We start from the raw sequence: 23,279 nt of genomic DNA, 5'->3' as shown, positions 1-23,279 counted from the left end.
TACCTAAAGCAGTGCCACAGGTTGATAGCTTCCATGCCGCACTGCATTGAGGCATTAATTGCTGCAGAAGGGACTAAACAAAGTTCTGAGTACATATGCATGCTTATACTTTTCAGCGGTCCAATGTTGTTCTATGTACAATCCTTGTTTTATTGATCACATGTAATATTCTAATTTTCTGAGATGGTGGATTTGGGGTTTTCATGAGCTGTACTCCATAATCATCGCAATTATGACAAATCACGGATTGAATTATCTTGCCTTTCACCTGAAAAGGTGAAATGTAATATATGAGAGAGACTCATTACATGAGTCCTATATTACGTTTCACCTTTTTCGTTTCATTACTGAAATAAATGAACTTTTGCACAATATTCTAATTTTTCAAGTTTCACCTGTACATTTAAGTTTTAAAAATAGATTTATCTATCTTTTCAAATGTAGAATACAACCGGTGTTTCACACTATAAGAACCATAACACAATACATAATGAACATTTTAGCAAAATATGACCCTCCAAAGTTCTACTATACTGCTATACCACAAGTATATGTCTAGTTATCTAAATTTTTTATGTGTGGCACTCAATATTTTTGCACAAATTAAGTAGGAACACACCTGAATTATACTTGAATGGGAAAATTAGAAAATCACTGACCTGTGGCTTAAGTTGGGAATGCAGAACAATATCGAATCCACTTGCAAATTATTACCCTCTTCTCATCCCAGAGTTATTAATGGTTGAGTTAAAATCATCCCATAGCCAAGATGAAATTATCTTTATCTAAATTATTGTTCAAAGCCAGTTGGACTGAGAAATAATATGGTATTTCTTTCTCTCTCTCTTTTTTTTTGGCTGTTTTGTATCTGTAACATGGAAAATATAAGCATTATGTATTTATCTTTTTATATATGTAATAGCTATATACTGAAAGACAAGAATTAATTCCTATATGTTCTGAATTTATTAATACATCAATTTTCAAGAAATCTGAAAATGTGTTATGACTATGTCAATCTGAATTAAAATTACTTCTTCGTTTAGAAACAACAGGTATGCACACTCCTGGAAGTTAAAGATTCTGATGCAAGTAATACATTAATTTAAATTCAAAGTAAAAAAATAGCTAAATGTTTACTAACAGCATAGCTTAATATAATTTGTTTAACAGAATCATCCACACAAGCAGAAGTTTTGGTAAAATTTTCAACACTGATGGTCTTTTCTGGGGTAATACTTATTAAAAGAGGATTAGTCTATATTCACATTTGAGGAAAACCTTATCAGAAAAAGAAATGAGACTCGGCTGGCAGCATTGAAGTCTTTATTTGTAGTTGGAAAATGTGGCCTACTAGAGATAGCCTTTCACAAAGCTCTTTTGCCTTGAAATGCCAGCTCAGAGTGTTTAATTCCCCCCCTACTCTAACCAGTATTAATGTTAGGTTAAACTTTACCAGATGATATTATAAATATTTCATCCATGTATGACTTTATTTTCTGAATTTTCCATTTTAACTGTGATAGATTTAATTATGTGGGGCATTTGGAGGTACCATCCTTAAATCACAAGTTAGCAATGATTGCTTAACCATCTTACTTCGTTGAATAAGCTCCTAATACCTGTTCCTATTTTAAAATTTCTACATTCATTTTTTACAAATGTTGTTAAAAATGATGGCTGCTCTTCAACATTTTAAAATCTGTAAGGCAATTAAAAAGTGAGCATTTTTGTGCAAATACTATGGGTAAGACAGATGTAGAATAATGTTAAGGAGATATACTCTTATTTCCTTTTTTATCTCCATGGTATTTATTACTTCTATTAAATTTAGTTGAATTTAGATTAATAAAATCTGCTTGCGTGGTTAAACTTTTTATACATAATAAAAACATATTCTACAGTATTTAATAGTTTACCCTTAATCTATATTCACAGAAAACAACAGATAGAACATCTAACATGGTGCTCAGTTCATCACCCTAGCCATTCTCTTTTCATTTTCTTAGCTTGTTTAAAATTATTTTTTAGCACACATGTCCAATAATTTTGTGGGTTTCAAAATTATTCAGATGCATTATATGGGCCTCCATAGAAACTATTCCAAATTCTTGAAAATGTTGCACAGGAACACATTGTCAAGGTTAAAGTCTCCAAATCAATGATGGATTCAGCCTGACACACAGAAGGCACAGTAATAAAGCATTTTCAATGAGTAGGATTGTATGGACACTTTAAAAGACCCAACATACTGTCAACTAAATTTAAATGAAAGAAATTTGGGTTTCAATAATATACTAAATTATAGGATATAGCCAGAAGAAATTTCATATTTAATAATGATTTGTAGATATCTGCCAGTATATAGGCCACGTTTCGGCCGACCAGGAAGGATGTCTTCGTGACGTCAAAGCTCCGCCCATGGAATTCCCTATTGGGATTCCCCACCTCCGTTTCAACCTCCAGATCGGCTGAAAACGCCACCGCCGATCACAAAAACGGCGCTCCGCCGGGCGGCGGCACTGAGCTGTAACCTTCTGAAACAGCTGGGCGCTTCTCGGCGGCCTCCGGAACACGAACACGAACACGAACTTCCGAAAAACAATTCTTTTAAAAGTAGAAAGTTATGAAAAACTATGAACTAGACTAAAATGAAACTAAAACTAAAGTGAACTACATCAGATCTATGTTATTTCTTTTATCTGAAAATGATGTCTTGAAATCAGTTTATTAAATTCCAGTCATAAATAGTGTAAATCAAATGTTATAATAAAAACTTGCAAATTATGTTTATAAATTTTGCTAAAGTAGATTAGATGTTATTTTGACTTCCATAATATTTTGTAAATAAGAAGTAGATGAAAAAGATAAAAGCAAAATGGGGTGAGGGAGGAACTAACATTGTTATATTTGCATAGTTTTGGAATTAAAAAATTATAATCTCATAAATATTTTTCTTGCATATTGTAAAGCATCGATTCAATCTAATGTATCTAATGATTATGACTGACAATAAAACAGGACACAATACTTACACTGAATATGTATTTATTTACCGATTGGTACAACATACCATTTAACATGAAATATATCTATATTGGTGCTTAAGCACCAATTATTGTTTGCTCAATGGCAATTAATCATCAGTTCTTAAATTTATTCTGTGAGGTATGCTAAAGTGACCTCCTTTGTTCTTACTGGTATGAAATGGATATCATGAAGCCACTTGTGGAACCGGTAACATGAATGTAGTGTTTCCTCAGAAGATGTAGATTTTTTTATATATATATTCTAATTCTTACAGTGGTAATATTTCGGTCTTGAATCATTACAATTGTTTGACTGAGATTGTGGTATGAGTGGTATTGCAGGAAAACAAGAGGAAAAAAAGAATAGCTTATGTTAAAATGTATTTTATTATCAATGTTCCTGAGCATTTTTTATATATTAATGGTATATAAATGGTAAAAAAAAATCATACACACAGAGAGTTCAACATATATCTGCATATTCCATCTTCTACTATATCTGAATGTAAATTGTGCTGCACTAATATGAAATATTTCATAGATATTGAATTTGAATCAACCTAGCCTATTACAGAAATAGCAATAGCACTTGAACTTATATACCACTTCATAGTTGTTTACAACCCTCTCAAAGTGGTTAAAGAGTCAGCATTTTGCCCCTAATGATTCTGGATCCCTATTTTACTGACCTTGGAAGGATGAAAGGCTGGGTCAGCCTGATTCAATCCATTTTTCCTCTTTTCGGCTGTTGCTCTTGCTATTGGTTTCAAAGTGACTGAAGTCACATTTACTCTTTAGCAACTGGCACAGAAATTTTGGATGCCTTCTCCCAGACATATGATTTCCAGAGTCCAATGCAAAGTCTCCTGGATTGTCATTATTGGATTTTAATGACTAACAACAACTTTGCTGAGAACATTGTGATTGGATTATTGTCACTATTTATTGAGCTGATTATAAAAGGGTTTGAGATGTAGTCTTAATAATTATCAATTTACACAGTCATATAATAAAAACAATAAGCCATGAAAAATGAAGCATTTGCTGTGAAACTTTTTTTCTGTTGTTTTAACATGTTTTTCACTTCTAACCTTTTTGTGATGACATGATTATAGCCATAACATCATCATTGTTCATTAAGCATTAGCATGTTAGAGTGTCATTTTAATTTAGCTAGAGAAATAAAGGTAATGCTTTTAACAGACCAGTGCAATTTCAGTGGTTTTGAGCTCAGTGTGTAATAAGTCAAAAGTCAATTGATTTTAGAAAATTGCTATAAACTCCATAATGACAAGAAATCGGAAATAAATTATCCTATGAGCATGTCACCAAAAAACACTAACTTAAATTAATATTATGCTGAGGAAACAGGAATTACCTCTTTTACTATCCTTATCTCACTTAAAATACAATCCTCGGGTAGCTTTTTGACTTTATGAATTATCTACATATTATAATTTCACTCTGTATAAAATACTAATGCACTTTCCCCTTTTTTTTCTATTTGAAACACAAACCAGTCACTTTTCAAAGAGGAGATGGAGGACTTATGAGCAATGGAAGGTATACTTGTAATTTACAGATCATACCTCTTTTAGGATTTCTCATACGTTTAGCTCATTTAATTTTCTTTTTTCTTTTTTTAGGAACTAGAGACAGAGAGATTGTGAGATGTAAAAGTAGCAATTCTAGGGGGAATTAAAAGGATTAAACTGGCTTTTAATGATCTGTTGTACACTTAAGGAAATCAAGCCCAGATGTTTGATAACTCCCAGATGCCCAAGAAGAAATTAGCAGAAAATATCAGACGGAATGTATTCATTTGTTTTCAGGATAGTTGTTGCATTAATTAGGCATTAGTAAATGAAGTTGCTGTTGTTTAAGAAACCTTATTGGTTTCCATTAAATTGCAGTGAATGAACAATTACACACAATCGTTCACAAAATAAATGATTCACAGAAGATGAATAAGTTGTAAATTGATAGGACTAGATTCTACAACTTTGGCCACTCAATTGAAATTGATAAAAGTTGATAACAGACCCATATATCCTCATATATTTTCTCAGTGCCAATATGGAAAGTGTAATTAGGATCTGGTAATAACTTCCCATCTCCCATTGAATCAATATTTTAGCAAAAAAGGGATTAAGTCTAATGAGAGTACATAAATGAGAAACAAGCTGTGTGATTGTCTTATTGCTGTTTCTATAGAAACCCATACTTTTCTCTGAAATTATACAGAAGGGATTATTGGGACAATTAAAATAATACATAAAAACATACTGTCTTAAATGTAATGTACAAACAAAGACCTAATAGGAAATTCTGATTCCCACTATTACTTTTTGCTTTTTAAAATGTTAACAAGTATACTCTTAATTTATTTCCTTCATATTTTCTCTCCATCTTTATTTATCCTGCCAAATTTTAGGAACAAGATTAAATCTAGTGCATATCTTGGTTTTCAGGTTAAACCTAATGTATATCCATTTATTTCGGTCAATATATATTCAGTCAATATATATATATTGTTGTGAGCTGCTCCAATCTTCGGAGAGGGGTGGCATACAAGTCTAATTAATTATTATTAATTATTATTATTCTGTTTTCAGTAGTTTACAAAAACTGAAAACAAACACATGGAAATCTGCTATCATAGGTAGAACTGCTACTTTGAATTTCCCATTAATCCGATTCAAACTTGCTTGCTTTTAAATTTATGCAATAGCACTCAGAAGAAAACGTAGCATCTTCTAAATAACAGACAGACATTTGGTATGCAGGGAGTGAAAAAATAGTCACCAGAGGACTGGAAATGGTTGATATAGAACAATGAATGATTATTCCCTTGAAGGAGCAATTTTATCATTTCTTTCTGGCTTAGAATCTTTCAGTGGTACAGCCTAGTCCTTGCACCGGAGGCAGAATAAGAACACAGACACCAAGAGCTGGATTTAAAATGGGTCACTTTATTAAAGTTAAATGAACTTTAAATGATTATTGTCAAATAACCAGGACCTGCAGAGGCCATTAAAATTTTCGGGGTGGAAATAATTCACAAATAACCTTCCTGGGCAACTATGGGCATACCTCCTTGCTGAACAAGGTGAAGGTACCATGCCTTCACCTGGATCCTGGCCACGGCCAGGCATGTGGGAGGGCTCACCATCCCATCCCCTTCCAGATATTGGGATAGGTGAGTCCCAAGGGCAGCCCGTCTCCAATCACCCAGGCTGGTGCAGACACCATGAGCTCCTGGCAAGAGGCTGCCCATCATCTTTAAAGATGTCCAAAGGAGAACACACAGTTGCTACCACCGCCCAATTTCCGCCCTAACCTGCCAACCCCAGTGACCAAAGGGAAGCCAATTATCAAATTGTGACTAAATGTGCTACACCCCCTAACCAGGCCATCCTCACTCTCCAGTGTGGAATAGGCAAAAAAACGGTCACCGCTAAAATGCTGAGACCGCAAAAAAATTCTATTCAGCCCCCGGGGGTGACCCCTTCAAGGCACACTACAAGATAGGGAGGGCGAGCGGGTGTCTGCTTCTTCAGGAGCCGGGGGGCGAAGGAAGAATGCCAGCGTTGCAGCCCTATTTATAAGGCACAACCAGCACGCCCCCCCCCCCAGCACCAACAGGCCATGCAGAACACACGGAGCCTGGCAACAGCGATCTCACAGTTCCCTGCGAGATCTCAGCCGCCAATTGGTGGATTACCAGGCTGCATTCATCCTGGCCCCGGCGCAATTCTCCGCTGGCCCTTAAGGCAGCCAGCCGTGCTTTCTTTTCAGCCCATACAATAAAATTTATTGGGATTACAGGGTGTGGGTATGCCACCAGTTTCTACAGAATCGAAGTTTACTCTGAAGATTTTTAACTGCATAGACAACCATTTTAATATAAAGTTATTTTACAAATTTCATAGAATTGTTACAACTGTTTATGGAGCAAATTTAAGATGTTTATTACAGTTGCATAGATTTCTCACATTAATACTTTATTATTGGATTTCTTTAGTCGTCCAGGCTTGTTAAATGCAAGTGACCCAAGTTATCCTTGGCTTGCGGATTCTTGGCCTGCTACCAGCCTTCCTGTTAACAACGGTACTAATGGACCAAATGATCTTGGAAATTTTGGTCGTGGAGGTATATTTTCCAATTTCTTAACATGTAGGCTATTTGTGGTAGGATACATTGTTTCTTTATCCAACAGTTTTGTTAGAAAAAATGATGATGGAAATATTAAAAAATGAAAATAAAAAGTACCAGTAAAGATATATTGTTAGACTATATATTTATACAAAACCTTTCTATATCATCAAGAGTTCTATGAAATAAAATATTTAATCAATTTTTATAACTGCTTTTCTGACATAAACTAAGGATGACATACAATTAAAACAGCATAAAATAGTTAAAATTAAGTATAATAAAACGGTTACACAATTCAATTAATTTAATTCAATTAAAAGCAAACTATCTGAATATGTTTGAAAAACATGAAAAGCTTCTGATGTGTGGAGAGAGGAGGAATAAAATGGCAGACCCTTCAGATCATTGGGGAATGGTTGTGATAGAGAAGTTAGGTTTTCTGTATCCCACCCAAATGATATTGCTGAAATGACAGAATCTGGAAAATAATTACCCTGCCAGATCTTACATTGGCAAAGATCATCAGAGACAAGTAATCTCCCTGTGCCATGAAGAGCTTTAAAGATGATAGCCAGCCTTTTGAATTCTATCTAGAAACCCACTGCTATCCAGGGCATCATGCAAAGTAATGAATTGTCATCAAGGACAATCCCATGTAAAGCACATTGCGGTCATTTCAGCCACAGGGAATCACATGGTATAAAAATGTTTAAACATAAATAAGAGGTGACCATGAGTAAGATGTCTAAGGCATGAGCTATGAATAGCATATAACTCCAAAATCACACAACTCTGTTTTAAGTGGTAGTCCTATTCAGAACCATACATACAACATCTGGCATCCAAAATTCCTGAAAATCCACAGCCACTCAGTTTAGCCATCTGAAATCTGTAGTTCTAACTATATAAATAAAAACTTTTCCAATAATCCCATTTATTAACTAAATATATAGCCACAGATACAAGATGTAGCTGAATGATCTAACAACTGGCAACTGCAAATCTCATCCAACAAATGCTCTGTCCTACACATTGGTAAAAAGAATCCAAATATTAAATACACACTTGAACAAACTGAACTCGCAAGAAGACCCTCACTCAGTCAAAGACCTTGCAGTACTCATTTTCAATGACCTAAGTGCCAGAGCCCACTGCAACAGCATTGCCAAAAAAGCACTGAGTCACACATTTAATTCTATGAAGCTTCTTCTCTAGAAACACCAATATAATCAGAGCATACAAAACATTTGTCAGACCAATTCTTGAATACAGCTCACCTGTATGGAATCCACACTGAATAACATTAATACAATTGAAGGAGTCCAGAAATACTTCACAAGAAGAGTCCTCCACTCCTCCTCACACAACAAATTACCTTACTCCTCCAGACTTCAATTACTATGTTTAGAAAATGTACAGCTATGCTGCTTCCAAATTGATTTAACTGTTGTTCATAAAATCATACATCACAAGTTAGCGACTAATTCACCCTTAACAACAACACAAGAGCGTGCAATAGATACAAACTAAATGTAAATCACTCCAAATTAGATTACATAAAATAAGATTTCAGCAATAGAGTGGTCAATACCTGGAATTCACTACCTGTTGTTTCTTCCCCAATCCCCAAATGTTCAACCTTACATTATCTGCAATAGACCTCTCCCCTTTTCTAAGAGGTCTGTAAAGGGCGTGCATAAGTGCACCTTTGCGCCTACCATTCCTGTCCTAATGTCTTCTTATCTTTTCTATCTCTCCTTTATACTTGTATTATGTTAAACATACTACAATACTATATTTGTATGACAAATTAAATAAATAAATAAAATAAATAAATATCCTCCCTCATTCTTCTCGTGATTAAACATTCCCTAACCATTATTTTTTTTTTGAACCTATATAATTCATCTATTTCTCTGTGAATGGTTCTCAGAAGTGGAAGGTGTGTTCAAGATGGGCCTTCTCTAGCAAACTAAACAATTAGTTTTTAAACTGGATTGAGTCCGCAAACAGTGTTCCCTCTAATTTTTTTTTGGGGGGGCGGAAAAGTATAGTGTCTTGAGCGGCAGTCCCTTCGGGACTGGGCAGCACAAAAATAATAAACAAACAAACAAACAAATAAAAAACCCACCCTGTTTTGCCTCAGAGAATTTCAAAATAAAATACTGTACTGTGTGTCTATAACAGTGATCTCATAATAGGGCAACTCTATCAATATCAAAATGCCACTTAAATAGTTGAGCTAGTTTCAAACTAGATTTTGATTTTCTTTCTCTCTTCCTTACTCCCATTCTTTTTCTTTCTCTTTTCCTTCCTCTCTTTTTTCTATTTGTTTCTCTCTCTTCCTGTCTTCCTCTCTCTCTCCTTCCCTCTCACTCTTTCCCTCTCGGCTTCTGGGCAGGTTTGGAAAACTCTGAGTTGATGATGATTTTTAAGTGAGCGATTGCTCACTGCTCAGCTTAGAGGGAACAGAGTCCGCAAAGTCTGTGATATAAAACATTTGGACACTTGATTTCTGATTCATTATTTCTATATTTGTCTTTTGGCTGGCCTGTGAAAATAATTCATATTTAATTTGAATATTCAGATTAATCATTGATAATTGTTTTTCTATTATATTGTTTTTCACAAATGCTGTTGTCAAACTATACACAGGTCAGGGTATTTCAGAGTATTTCATTTCTTTTCCTAAACATATAATTTTAACAAATTGGTCTTAACTGTGTTGTTCACTTTTCCATGTGGGAATTTGGTTTATGCCATTTATTGAAATAAAATGTGAAATAAAAAGACTTCATACTGCGTTAGGGTAAACATTAATATCGTGGTAACTACTTTGGATAAATAATATTTACCCACTTAATTTTATAGTAACCAAGATCTTGTATTTCATTAATGAATTAAAATAATTTTGATGAATAATCAAATCATTTTGTCTTCTAGTATTAAATGTAAAGTAACCATGTTTTAGTATATTTCAAGTCTCACTTAGATGAAGTTCTTCAGAATGAAAAAGGAAAACATTCCAAAATAATTTATTTATTTTTATCTTGTCTTCTTAAAATTATCCAGGTAATTAAAATAAAACAAAACATTACAATAATATTAACCAAGAGTCTTCAAAAGAATAATTGAAGATATCTCTGTTTTCATTCAGTACTTTGTTCAGTGTTCACAAGATGAAAAGACTGGGGGATGGGGAGAAATACAAGAAGATTGCTTCTTCTGTGATTTTTATCATATCCCTTGAGCACGACAGTGTCATTGGCACTGACATAAAATGAACAATTGGAAATAGTGTTCAGGACAGAAATATTCCAAGCTTCATTTTCACAGATGAAGATATAGAGGAAATATGGCTTTTAAGCAGTCAGATGTGAAGGACAAGTGCAAAGTTTGTCGAAGATGCTGATAGAAAGGCATAGGCTGTACATCATTTTCCCTTCACTGGCTCATGGAAACTGTCTCAGCTGAAAATGTGAAGATGATATATTTATTTTTCATATTAAAAACCTTCATAGCTTGGGTTTTTTTAAAATAATACTTTTCCCCCTTCCATTTCTCTGTTTGCATCACAGATGTGCTACCTCCAATGCCAGTGGATAAAACTGCCACAATGCTTTCTGACGGAGCCATTTATAGCAGCATTGACTTCAGTACCAAAACCAGTTACAATAGTTCCAGCCAAATAACACAAGCTACTCCATATGCCACAACACAAATACTGCATTCCAACAGCATCCATGAATTGGCAGTTGACTTACCAGATCCTCAGTGGAAAAGTTCAATTCAGCAGAAAAGTGACTTAATGGGATTTGGTTACTCTCTTCCAGATCAGGGCAAAGGCAACAATGGTGATTCCTGTTCTTAATTTTCTTTTATGAATATGTTCTCTGCATGGGAAGAAAATTATGGTTTTCCTCTTCTGTTCCCATTTCCTTTAATGTATATTGCATGTATTCTAAAACTTTACAAATGCAACTAATTGGATTATGCTATTTCAGTTTATTTCATCTTTTGCCTGTTTTGTATGTCTGTACTGCATCCTGCTACCCATATGATGCACTAGGTTAAATATTTAATACATCTTACTTATAAACTGATGAAATGTTAACTGCATGTTGTGCATGTGCTATAAACTAATCACAAGAAGGTACTATGACCTTTGCCCTTCAACCCTTAGCTTTGCTTTACATCCCTGACTACCGATTGGCTGAGGGATTATCTAATAGAATGCCACACAATCAGTCACAAGATTTCAGCACCACAAGCTCTCACAACAGTTCAGAAAGGAGTGACAGCCTCTCAGGTTGGTTTCAATACAATTTACATAAGAAGGAAGTTTTTTATTTTATTTTTAATTCAATTTTATAAACCTAAAAGATATATGATCAATTACTGAGTATAACTCTTGTGTAACCTGACTGAGTCATATATAATCATATATAAATTGTTATTTTGCTTTTTTGAAAAATATACTTTATTTGCTCAATTTAAGACCCTAATTTAGAAAACATATAAATTATGCATTAATCTGTTTCCTATATAACTGAGCATTAATTGAAATTTTATTTCATAAAATTCTCACCTTTCTGGAGCAGTAGTCCTTTTCTATAAATTAATCACTTTGCAGCTTTGATTTTCTCTAAGGATATTTATGAGAATTGTTTAATTATGTATACCATTATTAGACACATATTGTTATACAGCAGGGGTGTCAAACTCAATTTCATTGAGGGCCACATCATGGTTATATTTCACCTTGGAGGGGGCAGGGTGGATATGGCCAGCTTGACATCACTCGTATCAAAGTCACCTATGGGCCGAGCAGTCTACCAGCAAAAACAGGCTCTTGAACTCCACTTTCCTCTGTGAAAGCTCCCTGCAATCCTCTGCCAGTGAAAATGGAGCTTGGGAGTGCTTTCCACGGCCCTCACAAACTCCATTTCAGCTGTGATGACCTCCTGCAACCATCTGCCAGTGAAGATGGAACTCAGAAGGACCACATGCAGAAGCACTTCAGACCAATCCCTCATGGTTTCCAGGGTGGCCCTGTGGACCACATCTAAGCACCACATGGACCAGATCCATCCCCTGGGACTTGAGTTTGATGCCCCTGATGTACAGCATCACAATATCGCTGAAGTCCAGTATATCAATAAATTCAGTAATAGAAATATATTGGAATTGAAAGACAAGGATTTAAAATATTTAGAATTATATCCAAACATACAGCAAAGGTTGTATGCTGGATATTATTATTATTATTATTATTATTACTTAGATTTGTATGCCGCCCCTCTCCGAAGACTCGGGGCGGCTCACAACATGTAAAAACAAATCATAAGCAATCAGACAAATTTAAAATATTTAAAAAACCCCATATGCTAACAGTCACACACACAGACATACCATGCATAAATTAAACGTGCCCAGGGGGAGATGTTTCAGTTCCCCCATGCCTGACGGCAAAGGTGGGTTTTAAGGAGTTTACGGAAGGCAGCAAGAGTAGGGGCAGTTCTAATCTCCGGGGGGAGTTGGTTCCAGAGGGCCGGGGCCGCCACAGAGAAGGCTCTTCCCCTGGGGCCCGCCAACCGACATTGTTTAGTTGACGGGACCCGGAGAAGGCCAACTCTGTGGGACCTGATCGGTCGCTGGGATTCGTGCGGCAGGAGGCGGTCTCGGAGATATTCTGGTCCGATGCCATGAAGGGCTTTATTGTAGTATAATTATTGTATATGACATCAAGATGTGTCACAGTACATAATCCACAGTATAAAATCCCACTGCAATATAACAAATTTTATTATGCATGCCATATTTTTTTAAAAAAATGAAAATTTAAAAATTTGTGAAGTTATTTTTAATATTTCTATTGTCTTGTCAGTTTCTAGTTTTATTATTCTTTACTTAATTCTCTGATACATTTATTTTCTGTAAGCCTTATGTTACCTTTACCCATTCAGAGTTCTTCTGTATAATTGCCTAATTCTATTTGATGTTTCATTCTTCTTTGGCATATAGCACATTATGAACAAATCATGTACGATCATTAGCTATTACTAAGTCTGAATTTCCATAAAATGCGATGTAGTCTCATCATGGATATGTGTATACATTCTCATCTATTTTTCTTCCCATTCCTCATTGTTCATTTCTTCATGTATTACATTTCTACCTTTTTTTGCATTTTTAGCTGAATACTGCAAACCTATTCCAGCAATAAATTACTTAAAGATTTTTTTAAATTTAACACCTACACTTGGCTTTATGTCTGGAAATAAGCCAAATGAATCATATTTGGGGTTGTGTTCTTAATAACTGAGAAGTCAGCCTGAGAAACAGTATTATAAATACTCTGTGTTTTGAAGCACTTTGTTCTGGTGTTTTATTTTTCCTAACACGCAGTGCATGAAAATTTAAAACAGACAAAATAAATCTATAAATACAGTTTTGACACAAGAACATTGTAACTTCTGTTCAACTTATGATTAATTGTGATTAAGTTATATTTAGTTTTGTTAAATGAAAAGAAGTAATGCTTGACAATTACACAGGCTCTTTTCATGCCACACCAATCTATTATTATTTCTAACTTATGTCAGCTATAACATCTTGCTGTTGATATAAGCAAAATAAAAATAGAAAAAAAGTTCTTTTCATGCTTCCACACTTTTTTATATGTGCCATCTGGAATCAAAACTTTCTGAAAATAGAAATATGTAAATTGTTAACTTAGCTTCTTCATATTTTTGTAATGCTTCTTGATTTCAGGTGGGAAAGGAGGAAAGAAAAAGAAAAATAAGAATATTCCCAAGACTCAGAAAAATAATGGGTCTACCTGGGCCAGTGTTCCTCTGCCACCTCCTCCAATACATCCACTTCCAGGAACAGAGTTAGAACACTATGTGGTGGATCCACAAGAACAAGGGTAACATAATTTCCTTTGAACCATTTTGTATCCAACTAAAGTTGTCAAATATTGTCAGGTGGGACAGCCACTTATTGTCAAGTTTGAAGAGAGATTGTAACTGTTCATATACATTTAGTATAATAGTGTTTTAATCCATTTGGCTCTGCAGTCTTTGCTCCATACACTTCCATTACAAATGCACATTTTCATCTCTCTACTGAAAGTTTAAGAGAAGATTCAATTTTAAACGATCTTCCATAGATAAGGATATTTCTTTGATATCCTTAATTGCTACTGGTAATGTCATGTCATTTCCAGTATGGTTTCTTTATTCTCCAGACACTATTTCTCAAAGAAATATAGTGCTTAATAATTCACATCAATAGCATGGACCTCACAGATCTAAGAGGGTATCTAAGAGACCGAGTTGAGAACTCCAGGTAGTCATGTTTAATTTTTAAATCATAGGGTTCCCATACTTTATAATACTTTGTAGAATCATTATTTAAGCACCTTATATATTATTGCTTAGAGATGAAAATTCCAATCACAATATTTCTTGTATCAATAATAAATGTGAACTAGTTGTTGAGGTGATGTCCTAGAAACCTGGAGACTGAATGGTAACCCTGTCTTAAGCATGGTAGCTGATTTGGTGGCGTTCAGCTCTCTGCCTGAAGTTGTAAGTCAGAGTGCCCTTAACAACAATTATGGATATCTACCATCTTTATTACATAACTGTTAGAACTTTAAGACTGAAAAGTGAACCAAAATAATTTGTTTTGTAGGTACAACAGTGATGATTGGTGCCCACCTTTACCAGTCCAGACATATTTGCATCAGGGAATGGAGGATGAACTTGAAGAAGATGACAGAGTTCCTACACCTCCTGTCCGAGGAGTGGCTTCTTCCCCTGCAATCTCTTTTGGACAACAGTCTACTGCAACATTAACTCCGTCTCCCAGAGAAGAAATGCAACCTATGCTTCAGGCCCATCTTGATGAGCTGACCAGGGCATATCAGTTTGATGTAGCAAAGCAAGCATGGTAAATGTGATCATCATCAAAGTTCACTTGCATATGGTTAAAAAACTGATAGGTCCTAGCTTCAGCAGATAGACATAACTGTATAATAAATAAATAATATGTTGGATTAATTATCTAATGGATAGATGTAGATTATTTCCTCTTGACGGAATCGTGACATAAATGGCTTTATCACTCAAATTACCAACTAATGAATATAGATTTCTTGAATTATATGACCACTTCTTTAATTTTGCTTTTATGCATGAGTTGCTAATTTACATATTCCATTCCAAAATTACATTATATCAAGTACAAACTATAACTGTAACTATAGGAATAATTAAGGAAAATTTGTGAGCCTCTTAAAAATCTGTATGGCTATTATCCTAGCTTGAAAATTTTTAAATATTTATTTTATTTTTATTTATTTATTTTTCAAATTTTCAAATTTATAGACCACCTCTCTCCTGACAGACTCAGGGTGATGTATAACTGTAAAATGACTACAAAAATTAAAAAATACTCCAAAGTGCATAAAATAAAAACAAATACAAAATTTAAAGCAAGCATACAACCATTACTCATTCATACAATTGGCTGGAGCAGAATGCTATCGCTCAACAGCCCCAAGCCTGTCAGTGTTTTGAAAGCCTTTCAAAAGGCCAGGAGGGTAGAGACGGTGGAAATCTCTTACAGGAGTTGGTTCTAGAGGACCGGAGCTGCAACAGGGATGGCCCGTCCCCGTGGTCCCACCAGCCAGCATTGCTTGGCCAACGGGATCTTGAGAAGGCCAACTCTGTGTAATCAAGTCGGTCACTGGAACATGTGAGGCAGAAGGCAGGCCCATAAATAATCTGATCCTAAGCCATAAAAGGCTTTATAGGTGATCATCAATACCTTAAATTGCGTTCGGAGACTGATCAGAAGTCAGTGCAGCTCGCAGAGTGCTGGACTAATATGGGTGTATCTAGGTACACCCTTAACAGCTCACATGCCTGTGTTATGGACTAATCAGAGTCTCCAAACGTTCTTTAGGGAAAGCCCCAAGTAGACCGCATTGTAGTAATCAAGCTTCAAGGTGATGAGGGCATGATTGACTGTGAGAAGAAACTCTGTATCCAAATAGGGCCACAAATGGTGCACCAGGGGAATCTGTGCAAAAGTCCCCCTAGCCACAGCTGAGAGGTGTTGCTCTAACTTCAGATGTAGATCTAGGTGGACCCTCAAGTTGCAGACACACTCTGAGGGGATCAAAATTTCCGCCCCCGAGTCCTTGGGAGGCAGAACCTACAGCCACTCCGTCTTGTCAGGATTGAGTTTGAGCCTGTTGACACCCATCCAGACCCTCAGAGTCTCCAGGCACCAACACATCAACTGCTTCACTGAATTGGCACAGGGTGAAATGTACAGTTGAGTGTCATCAGCGTACTGATGAAAACTCACCCTGTACCAATGGATGATCTCACCCATAAGTCTAATAGGTGGCAAGTGGCACGTGGAGCCTAACAGGTGGCATGTGGAGCCATGGCTGAAGGCACACAAGGTGCTGCTCTCTGTCAGCTCCGGTGAGCATGCACACACTGGCCAGCTGATTTTCAGCCTTGGGGAAGGCCATTTTTGCCCTTCCCAGACTTCAGGAGTAAAGCCTCTAGGATGCAAAAAATGACCCAATGGGCAAATCAGAAGTCTGTTTTTCTGAACATCCGGTTTGCCTATTGAGCTATTTTCCACACTTCAGAGGCTTCAGGGAAGCCTGAGGATGAAAAACAGCTCAAAGGAGGGGGGAGCGTGTGTCATACATGTGGGGTTATATGCTGGCATACACTCATTTTTGGTATGCAAGAAGAAAAAGGTTCGGCATCACTGCTATAGGCATTTATAGTTATTGACTTACCTCCTTGCAGCAAACAACAAACAGCCAGTTTCAGCACAGTCTGAATAGCACAAGAAAATAAAATTCTGCCTTGCCTCTTCCAGCAATTTGCTTCCGTGCAGCTTTAGTTTCACTTTCATTTTAGTACGTGGGCCTGCCTGCAGCTTCAGTCAATCAGCTGAGGATCGGGAGGCATATAATCAATAGCTTGTGCTAATCAGGCTCTGGGATGCTTGCTGCAAGAAGGTAAATTGCTGGGAGGGAGAGGCCAAAGGTGAGGGTGGCTGGGTGGAGCTACATGCAGTTTTCACCCTCTTTGGGGGGATAAAAAGGTGCATCTTATGCTCCAAAAATACAGTAGTTTTCTCCTCTAATGATTATGATTTTCAAGTGAATGAAACTCAAATCCTTTCATCTAGTCATTCTAGAACTGTACATTAAGTAAAAAATAATGCTGTCAGGCCTGGATCCAATGCATCTTACACATTGGATCTTCAGGCCTGCTACATTTAGTGCTGTGGAAAACTGGGAGGGAGGATTGTATGGAGCTTGGGAGATATATAGTCATAATAACATTCTTTTCTCTGAGCATCAAGGTCACTCTGCTCTGGACCTGGATGAGTGTGGCTGGGAAGCATCTCCATTTGGGACAGTGCAGTGATTGGACCATGTGATGGACATATGGGTACAGGGAAAGGGACGTGAACGTTTTTTGAGTGGGAAAAACCTGGAAGCTTTCAGATTCAGGTTTTCCCAGATGTGCCAATATGACATCTCTAATAAAGTGGAACTTTGAGGAATACCTAGCCTCAGAGTCTTCTTTCGTTGGAGGTGTTCCTTGGAATCTTTACAATTGCCATACAAATACTTTTGTTTGAATTCTTAATTGCAACATACAGTTTTATCAATTCCTAAATAAAATATACTCATTACAATATTAATTAATACAATTATTATAATAATAATAATAATAATTATTATTATTATTATTATTATTATTATTATTATTATATTATCATAAATGGTCATTCTCCTTTTCTGTTTTCTGATTCTCATTTTCAAGTTTTACTCACTAGTTCTATCTTTATTAGACTTCAACAGAGAATTATTGGAAGGGCTACAGTATCCTATTGAAGTGAACCCCAGTGATGGGACATTGTCTTATTTATTTATTGGATTTGGATATAAATATGCAATATTTATAAAGAAAATGTTATGCCAATGTATGAGTGGATTAGAATGGGAGTGAAAATATAATGGAATTTCTTTTCAATTAATATTTTTATGTGGCAAAATTGTCTTTGTCCTTTGAAAAAGAACTGGCTTCTCTTAAAGTACAAGGCTTTTTCACAGAAAAATAATGTGGATATAATAATATTTGCACTTTTTGTGTAGCCACTCTGAATCAGTGAGAATAAAGACTATAGAAATGTTTTTAAAACACATTGCATTTTTTACTTCTAATATAGGGAGTATCAGTACTATATAGAGCTTTATACTGTTTCATTTGCTACCAATTTGCCTTTTTCTATATTCTACTTATATTACAAGCAACAAATGCAAGCCTTTAGTTGTTTTAATAATCTAGTTCAAATGCCCAGAGACTATAGTTCTATGAAGGCTAGAAGTATTTTTAAATATTTTTTTAAAGGAAACTCTGAATATATAGTTTATCCTGCAGAAACAAGCTGACTCCCTTATTCCTTATCATCTGAAAGCCTATGGATTTTGGAAAAATTGGTGCATCCATAGAGGGTATATGAAAAGCACGGGTTAAGGGGTCAATCAATTAGTTTCTATACTGCTTCTGTGACCTCGGAGAAGCAGTGATAATGCTAAACTCCTTTCATTTCTTGGCAGACACTTTCTTAAAATAGAGATTCTCTGGGTCTCATGTAATTATGGTCCTGCAAAATGGACTGTCAGGAAAACAAGCTTGGACAATTGCAGGGATTCTTTCTTTCCCTTCCTTCCCTTAATTAAATGTGTTTGTATTTCAGTGTTTCACGTAAAGTTGATGGAGAGATACTTACTAGCAATTTAAGAATCAGTTTAACTTTAGGAATTGCCAGCTTTAAAAAAATATTGTTTAAATACAAATCAGAAGGTATAGTAAACATGAGCATGGTCACTGAAATTAAAGATATGAAATTAAAGATATTATGGCTCACTCTAACAGGTTGAGAACTTTCTAGCATTTCCTAAGAATTTTTAAAAAACTGATATACTCTTATCCAGCCTTTCTATAGAGTTTTAGAAGCTGAAATACCAAACCTTTTCCTATATTATCAAAATGACATGTTATGGAATTAAAATAAAATGTTCCAGGATGCACTGGTATGTTTTATCACAGCACAGTTACCTTTACATGCAACTGTTTGAAATCTTAAATTGTGTGCTGGCAACTTGCCTCTAATCCCAGCTGCCCTGCTGTCATCCCATCATTTGTCTCAAGCACTAATCTTACAATATATACAAATTTCTCTCACATACTTTAAAATGGAGGGGCTAATTAAGCCTCATTATCCATCTGCAATTAATTCCCTGAAATTGATTCTTCAAGTAGTTATCTTAAATTCATGTAATCCATTCTCATCCCTTCTCATAAGAATCTCCTGTTATTTCCCAAGTGAGCAGAAACAGAAATACCTCCATAAAAATACATGGGGAGGAAGTACAGAAAGGATTGAAGGTGGAGGGAGCGAGACTCCTAATAATTATTATGAGATGAGATGATATATTGCTATGTTATGTTGTTATGATACATTACAGTTCTGTGGGCATGGCAGGGAAAGGATTCTGCAAAATCTCCGTTCACACCCTACTCTGGGGTCTGCCAGAGGTGGTATTTGCCGGTTCTCCGAACTACTTAAAATTTCCACTACCGGTTCTCCAAACTACTCAGACTTTTCACTACTGGTTCTCTAGAACCTGCTCAATTTCACTCCTGGTCTAGATAGTGCAGTTGTTAGAGTGTCGCTTTTGATGGGGAGATGAAGGTTCAAAATCGTCACTGTTACCTATCTTACCAGTAGAGTCCTTGGGCAGCAACATGCTAATGTTTCATCTGTCTGTCTCAAATATGAGAGTGACACGAACAAGGAGTATTGTGGTAGACATTGTCCCTATTAACAAAGTTTGCATAAGATTTTGGGAAACCGCAGTACTCTGGTGATAAGTGCACTACTGGAACAAACCATGCATAGACAAGACAAAATAATCTGGAATTGTTACTACAACAGTAGATTTAATGAGAGGGGATATATGAGTCCATTTTGGAGTGAGCAGCAAATAAATTCAATACAATAAATACAATAAATATATGAAATGTATGAGAAAATTATGGATGGACAGAAGACCTGCCTCCCCATTATCTGAGAAACAGTGCTACAAAACAATGAAGAGAAAGATTGTGCCATGAATCCGTAAAAGATGAACTGCGAAGTAGCATGGTATTTCTCTCTGAGCAACTGAGTAATGGTCTGAGACTAAGGGGCTTAGAAGTGTTGCCTTTGTCATGGTCAGACCATTTTCTACTGCGGCTTGACTTCCTGGCTCCAATCCTCCCCTGCAGGGAGGCGGAACTGATTAAGTTGTTCCGCCCCAGGCGCCTGATGGATCCAGAAGGTTTTCAGAAGGCACTTGGGGTTATTCCAGATACACTCATCCACAGTTCGGCAGAGTCTCTGGCTGAGGCCTGGAACAAGGCTGCAGCGGAGGCCCTTGACCAAATTGCACCGCTGCTACCTCTCCGCGGCACTAGACCCCGTAGAGCTCCATGGTTCAACGAGGAGTTCCGGGAGTTGAAACGCCAGAAGAGATGTCTAGAGAAGCGATGGAGGAAAGTAAGTCCGAATCTGATCGAACACTTGTAAGAGCTCATATTAAGACTTACAAAGTGGCACTCAAGGCGGCAAGATGCGCGTATCATGCCACCTTGATTGCATAAGCGGAATCCCGCCCGGTTGCTCTGTTTAGGGTAACCCTCTCCCTTCTTAACCAGGGGGGAGTTGGGGAGCCCTTGCAGAGTAGTGCCGAGTATTTTAACACGTTTTTCGCTGATAAAATCGCTCAGATCCGAGCGGACCTCGACTCCAATTGTAAAACAGTCGACTGACAATGAGTCAGTCGAGGTGACTGGGGCTAAACGTCTTTGTCCATCTGTCTGGGAGGAGTTTGACTTAGTGACACCTGATGAAGTGGACAAGGCCATTGGAGCTGTGAGTTCCGCCACCTGTCTACTGGATCCGTGTCCCTCTTGGTTTCGGCCAGTCGAGAGGTAACACGGAGCTGGGTCCAGGAGATTGTCAACACCTCCTTGGGGAGGGGGTCCTTTCCGGCTCCTTATAAGGAGGCACTTGTGCGCCCCCTCCTCAAGACGCCTTCCCTGGACCCAGCCGTGCTTAATAACTACCGTCCAGTCTCCAACCTTCCCTTTATGGGGAAGGTTGTTGAGAAGGTGGTGGCACTCCAACTCCAATAGTCCTTGGAAGAAGCCGATTATCTAGGTCCTCAACAGTCAGGATTCAGGCCCGGCTACAACACGGAAACTGCTTTGGTCGCGCTGATGGATGATCTCTGACGGGCCTGGGACAGGGGCTTGTCCTCTGTCCTGGTGCTTCTTGACCTCTCAGCGGCTTTTGATACCATTGACCATGTATCCTTCTGCACCGGCTGGAGGGGTTGGGAGTGGGAGGCACTGTTCTTCAGAGGTTCTCCTCCTAACTCTCTGGTTGGTCGCAGTCGGTGTTAGTGGGGGGTCAGAGGTTGACCTCTAGGTTTCTCCCTTGTGGGGTGCCAGTTGCGGCCCTATTTGGACCGGGAGTCACCGCTCACAGTCACTCATGCCCTCATCACCTCGAGGCTTGACTACTGTAACGCTCTCTACATGGGGCTACCTTTGAAAAGTGTTCGGAAACTTCAGATCCTGCAGAATGCAGCTGCGAGAGCAATCATGGACTTTCCCAAATATCCCCACGTTACACCAACACTCCGCTGTCTGCATTGGTTGCCGATCAGTTTCCGGTCACAATTCAAAGTGTTGGTTATGACCTATAAAGCCCTTCATGGCACCGGACCAGATTATCTCAGGGACCGCCTTCTGCTGCAGAAATCCCAGCGACCAGTCAGGTCCCACAGACTGGGTCTTCTCCGGGTCCCGTCAACTAAACAATGTCGCTTGGCAATCGCTTACTTAAAAATCATCATCAACTCAGAGTTTTCCAAACCTGCCCAGAAGCTGAGAGGGAAAGAGTGAGAGGGAAGGAGAGAGAGAGGAAGAGAGGAAGGAAAAGAGAAAGAAAAAGAATGGGAGTAAGGAAGAGAGAAAGAAAATCAAAATCTAGTTTGAAACTAGCTCAACTATTTAAGTGGCATTTTGATATTGTTAGAGTTGCCCTATTATGAGCTCACTGTTATAGACACACAGTACAGTATTTTATTTTGAAATTCTCTGAGGCAAAACAGGGTGGGTTTTTGTTTGTTTGTTTGTTTGTTTGTTTATTTATTTATTATTTCTGTGCCGCCCAGTCCCGAAGGGTCTGCCGCTCAGACACTATACTTTTCCGCCCACCCCCCCAAAAAATTAGAGGGAACACTGGTGGCGGCCACGGCCCTCTGAAACCAACTCCCCCCCAGAGATTAGAATTGCCCCCACCCTCCTTGCCTTTCGTAAGCTGCTTAAAACCCACCTCTGCCGCCAGGCATGGGAGAATTGAGATACTCTTTCCCCTAGGCCTCTACAATTTTATGCATGGTATATCTGTATGTATGTTTGGTTTTTATAATAGTGGGTTTTTAACTGTTTTTAGTATTGGATTATTATTATATGCTGTTTTATTACTGTTGTTAGCCGCCCCGAGTCTGCGGAGAGGGGCGGCATATGAATCCAATAAATAAATAAATAAATTACTGTACTTGGTCTTATTTTGGTCTAGTACCAGAACTACGCCGTTAACTAGAAGATCCTGGTGATTGGTTTTGTTTCATCTCTATTCCATACAATACTGCTTATTATTAACTGAGTTGGGGTCAAGGTTTTGTCCTAAAATATGAACTCTTAAAGAACTTGGAACTACCAGACCTCTTTCTCTGTTAGAAAACCTGAGAAATTATTTTTAAAATATCGATTCCATCATGCTCTGATATCTACCAATTGTTCATAAACAGGGTTGTTCTCTTGATATCCAATACGATGTGTGTATGTGTGCATCTTCAAGTCAGTGTTGTCTTCTCGTGACTGCCAGAACAACTTCCTGCAGTTTTCTTGGGCAAGATTT

The 23,279-nt window shown here is 37.3% G+C and overlaps 1 protein-coding gene across 2 annotated transcripts in view; it reads left to right on the top strand.

The window, feature by feature from the left end:
* ROBO2 (roundabout guidance receptor 2) overlaps positions 1 to 23,279 on the top strand; it is a 434,310-nt gene that overhangs the window by 394,239 nt on the left and 16,792 nt on the right. Inside the window, exons 19-24 of one of the 2 annotated variants that reach the window (XM_070750263.1) lie at positions 4,550 to 4,592; positions 7,054 to 7,181; positions 10,766 to 11,041; positions 11,371 to 11,496; positions 13,962 to 14,118; positions 14,889 to 15,146. In XM_070750263.1, coding sequence (XP_070606364.1) covers positions 4,550 to 4,592; positions 7,054 to 7,181; positions 10,766 to 11,041; positions 11,371 to 11,496; positions 13,962 to 14,118; positions 14,889 to 15,146 — 988 coding nt within the window. The remainder of the gene's footprint in view (positions 1 to 4,549; positions 4,593 to 7,053; positions 7,182 to 10,765; positions 11,042 to 11,370; positions 11,497 to 13,961; positions 14,119 to 14,888; positions 15,147 to 23,279) is intronic. The other variant, XM_070750262.1, reaches the window with a different exon arrangement.

Source organism: Erythrolamprus reginae, chromosome 4, assembly GCF_031021105.1.
Source record: "Erythrolamprus reginae isolate rEryReg1 chromosome 4, rEryReg1.hap1, whole genome shotgun sequence".
Taxonomy (NCBI): domain Eukaryota; kingdom Metazoa; phylum Chordata; class Lepidosauria; order Squamata; family Dipsadidae; genus Erythrolamprus; species Erythrolamprus reginae.
This window is presented reverse-complemented; position numbering and strand designations above follow the sequence as displayed.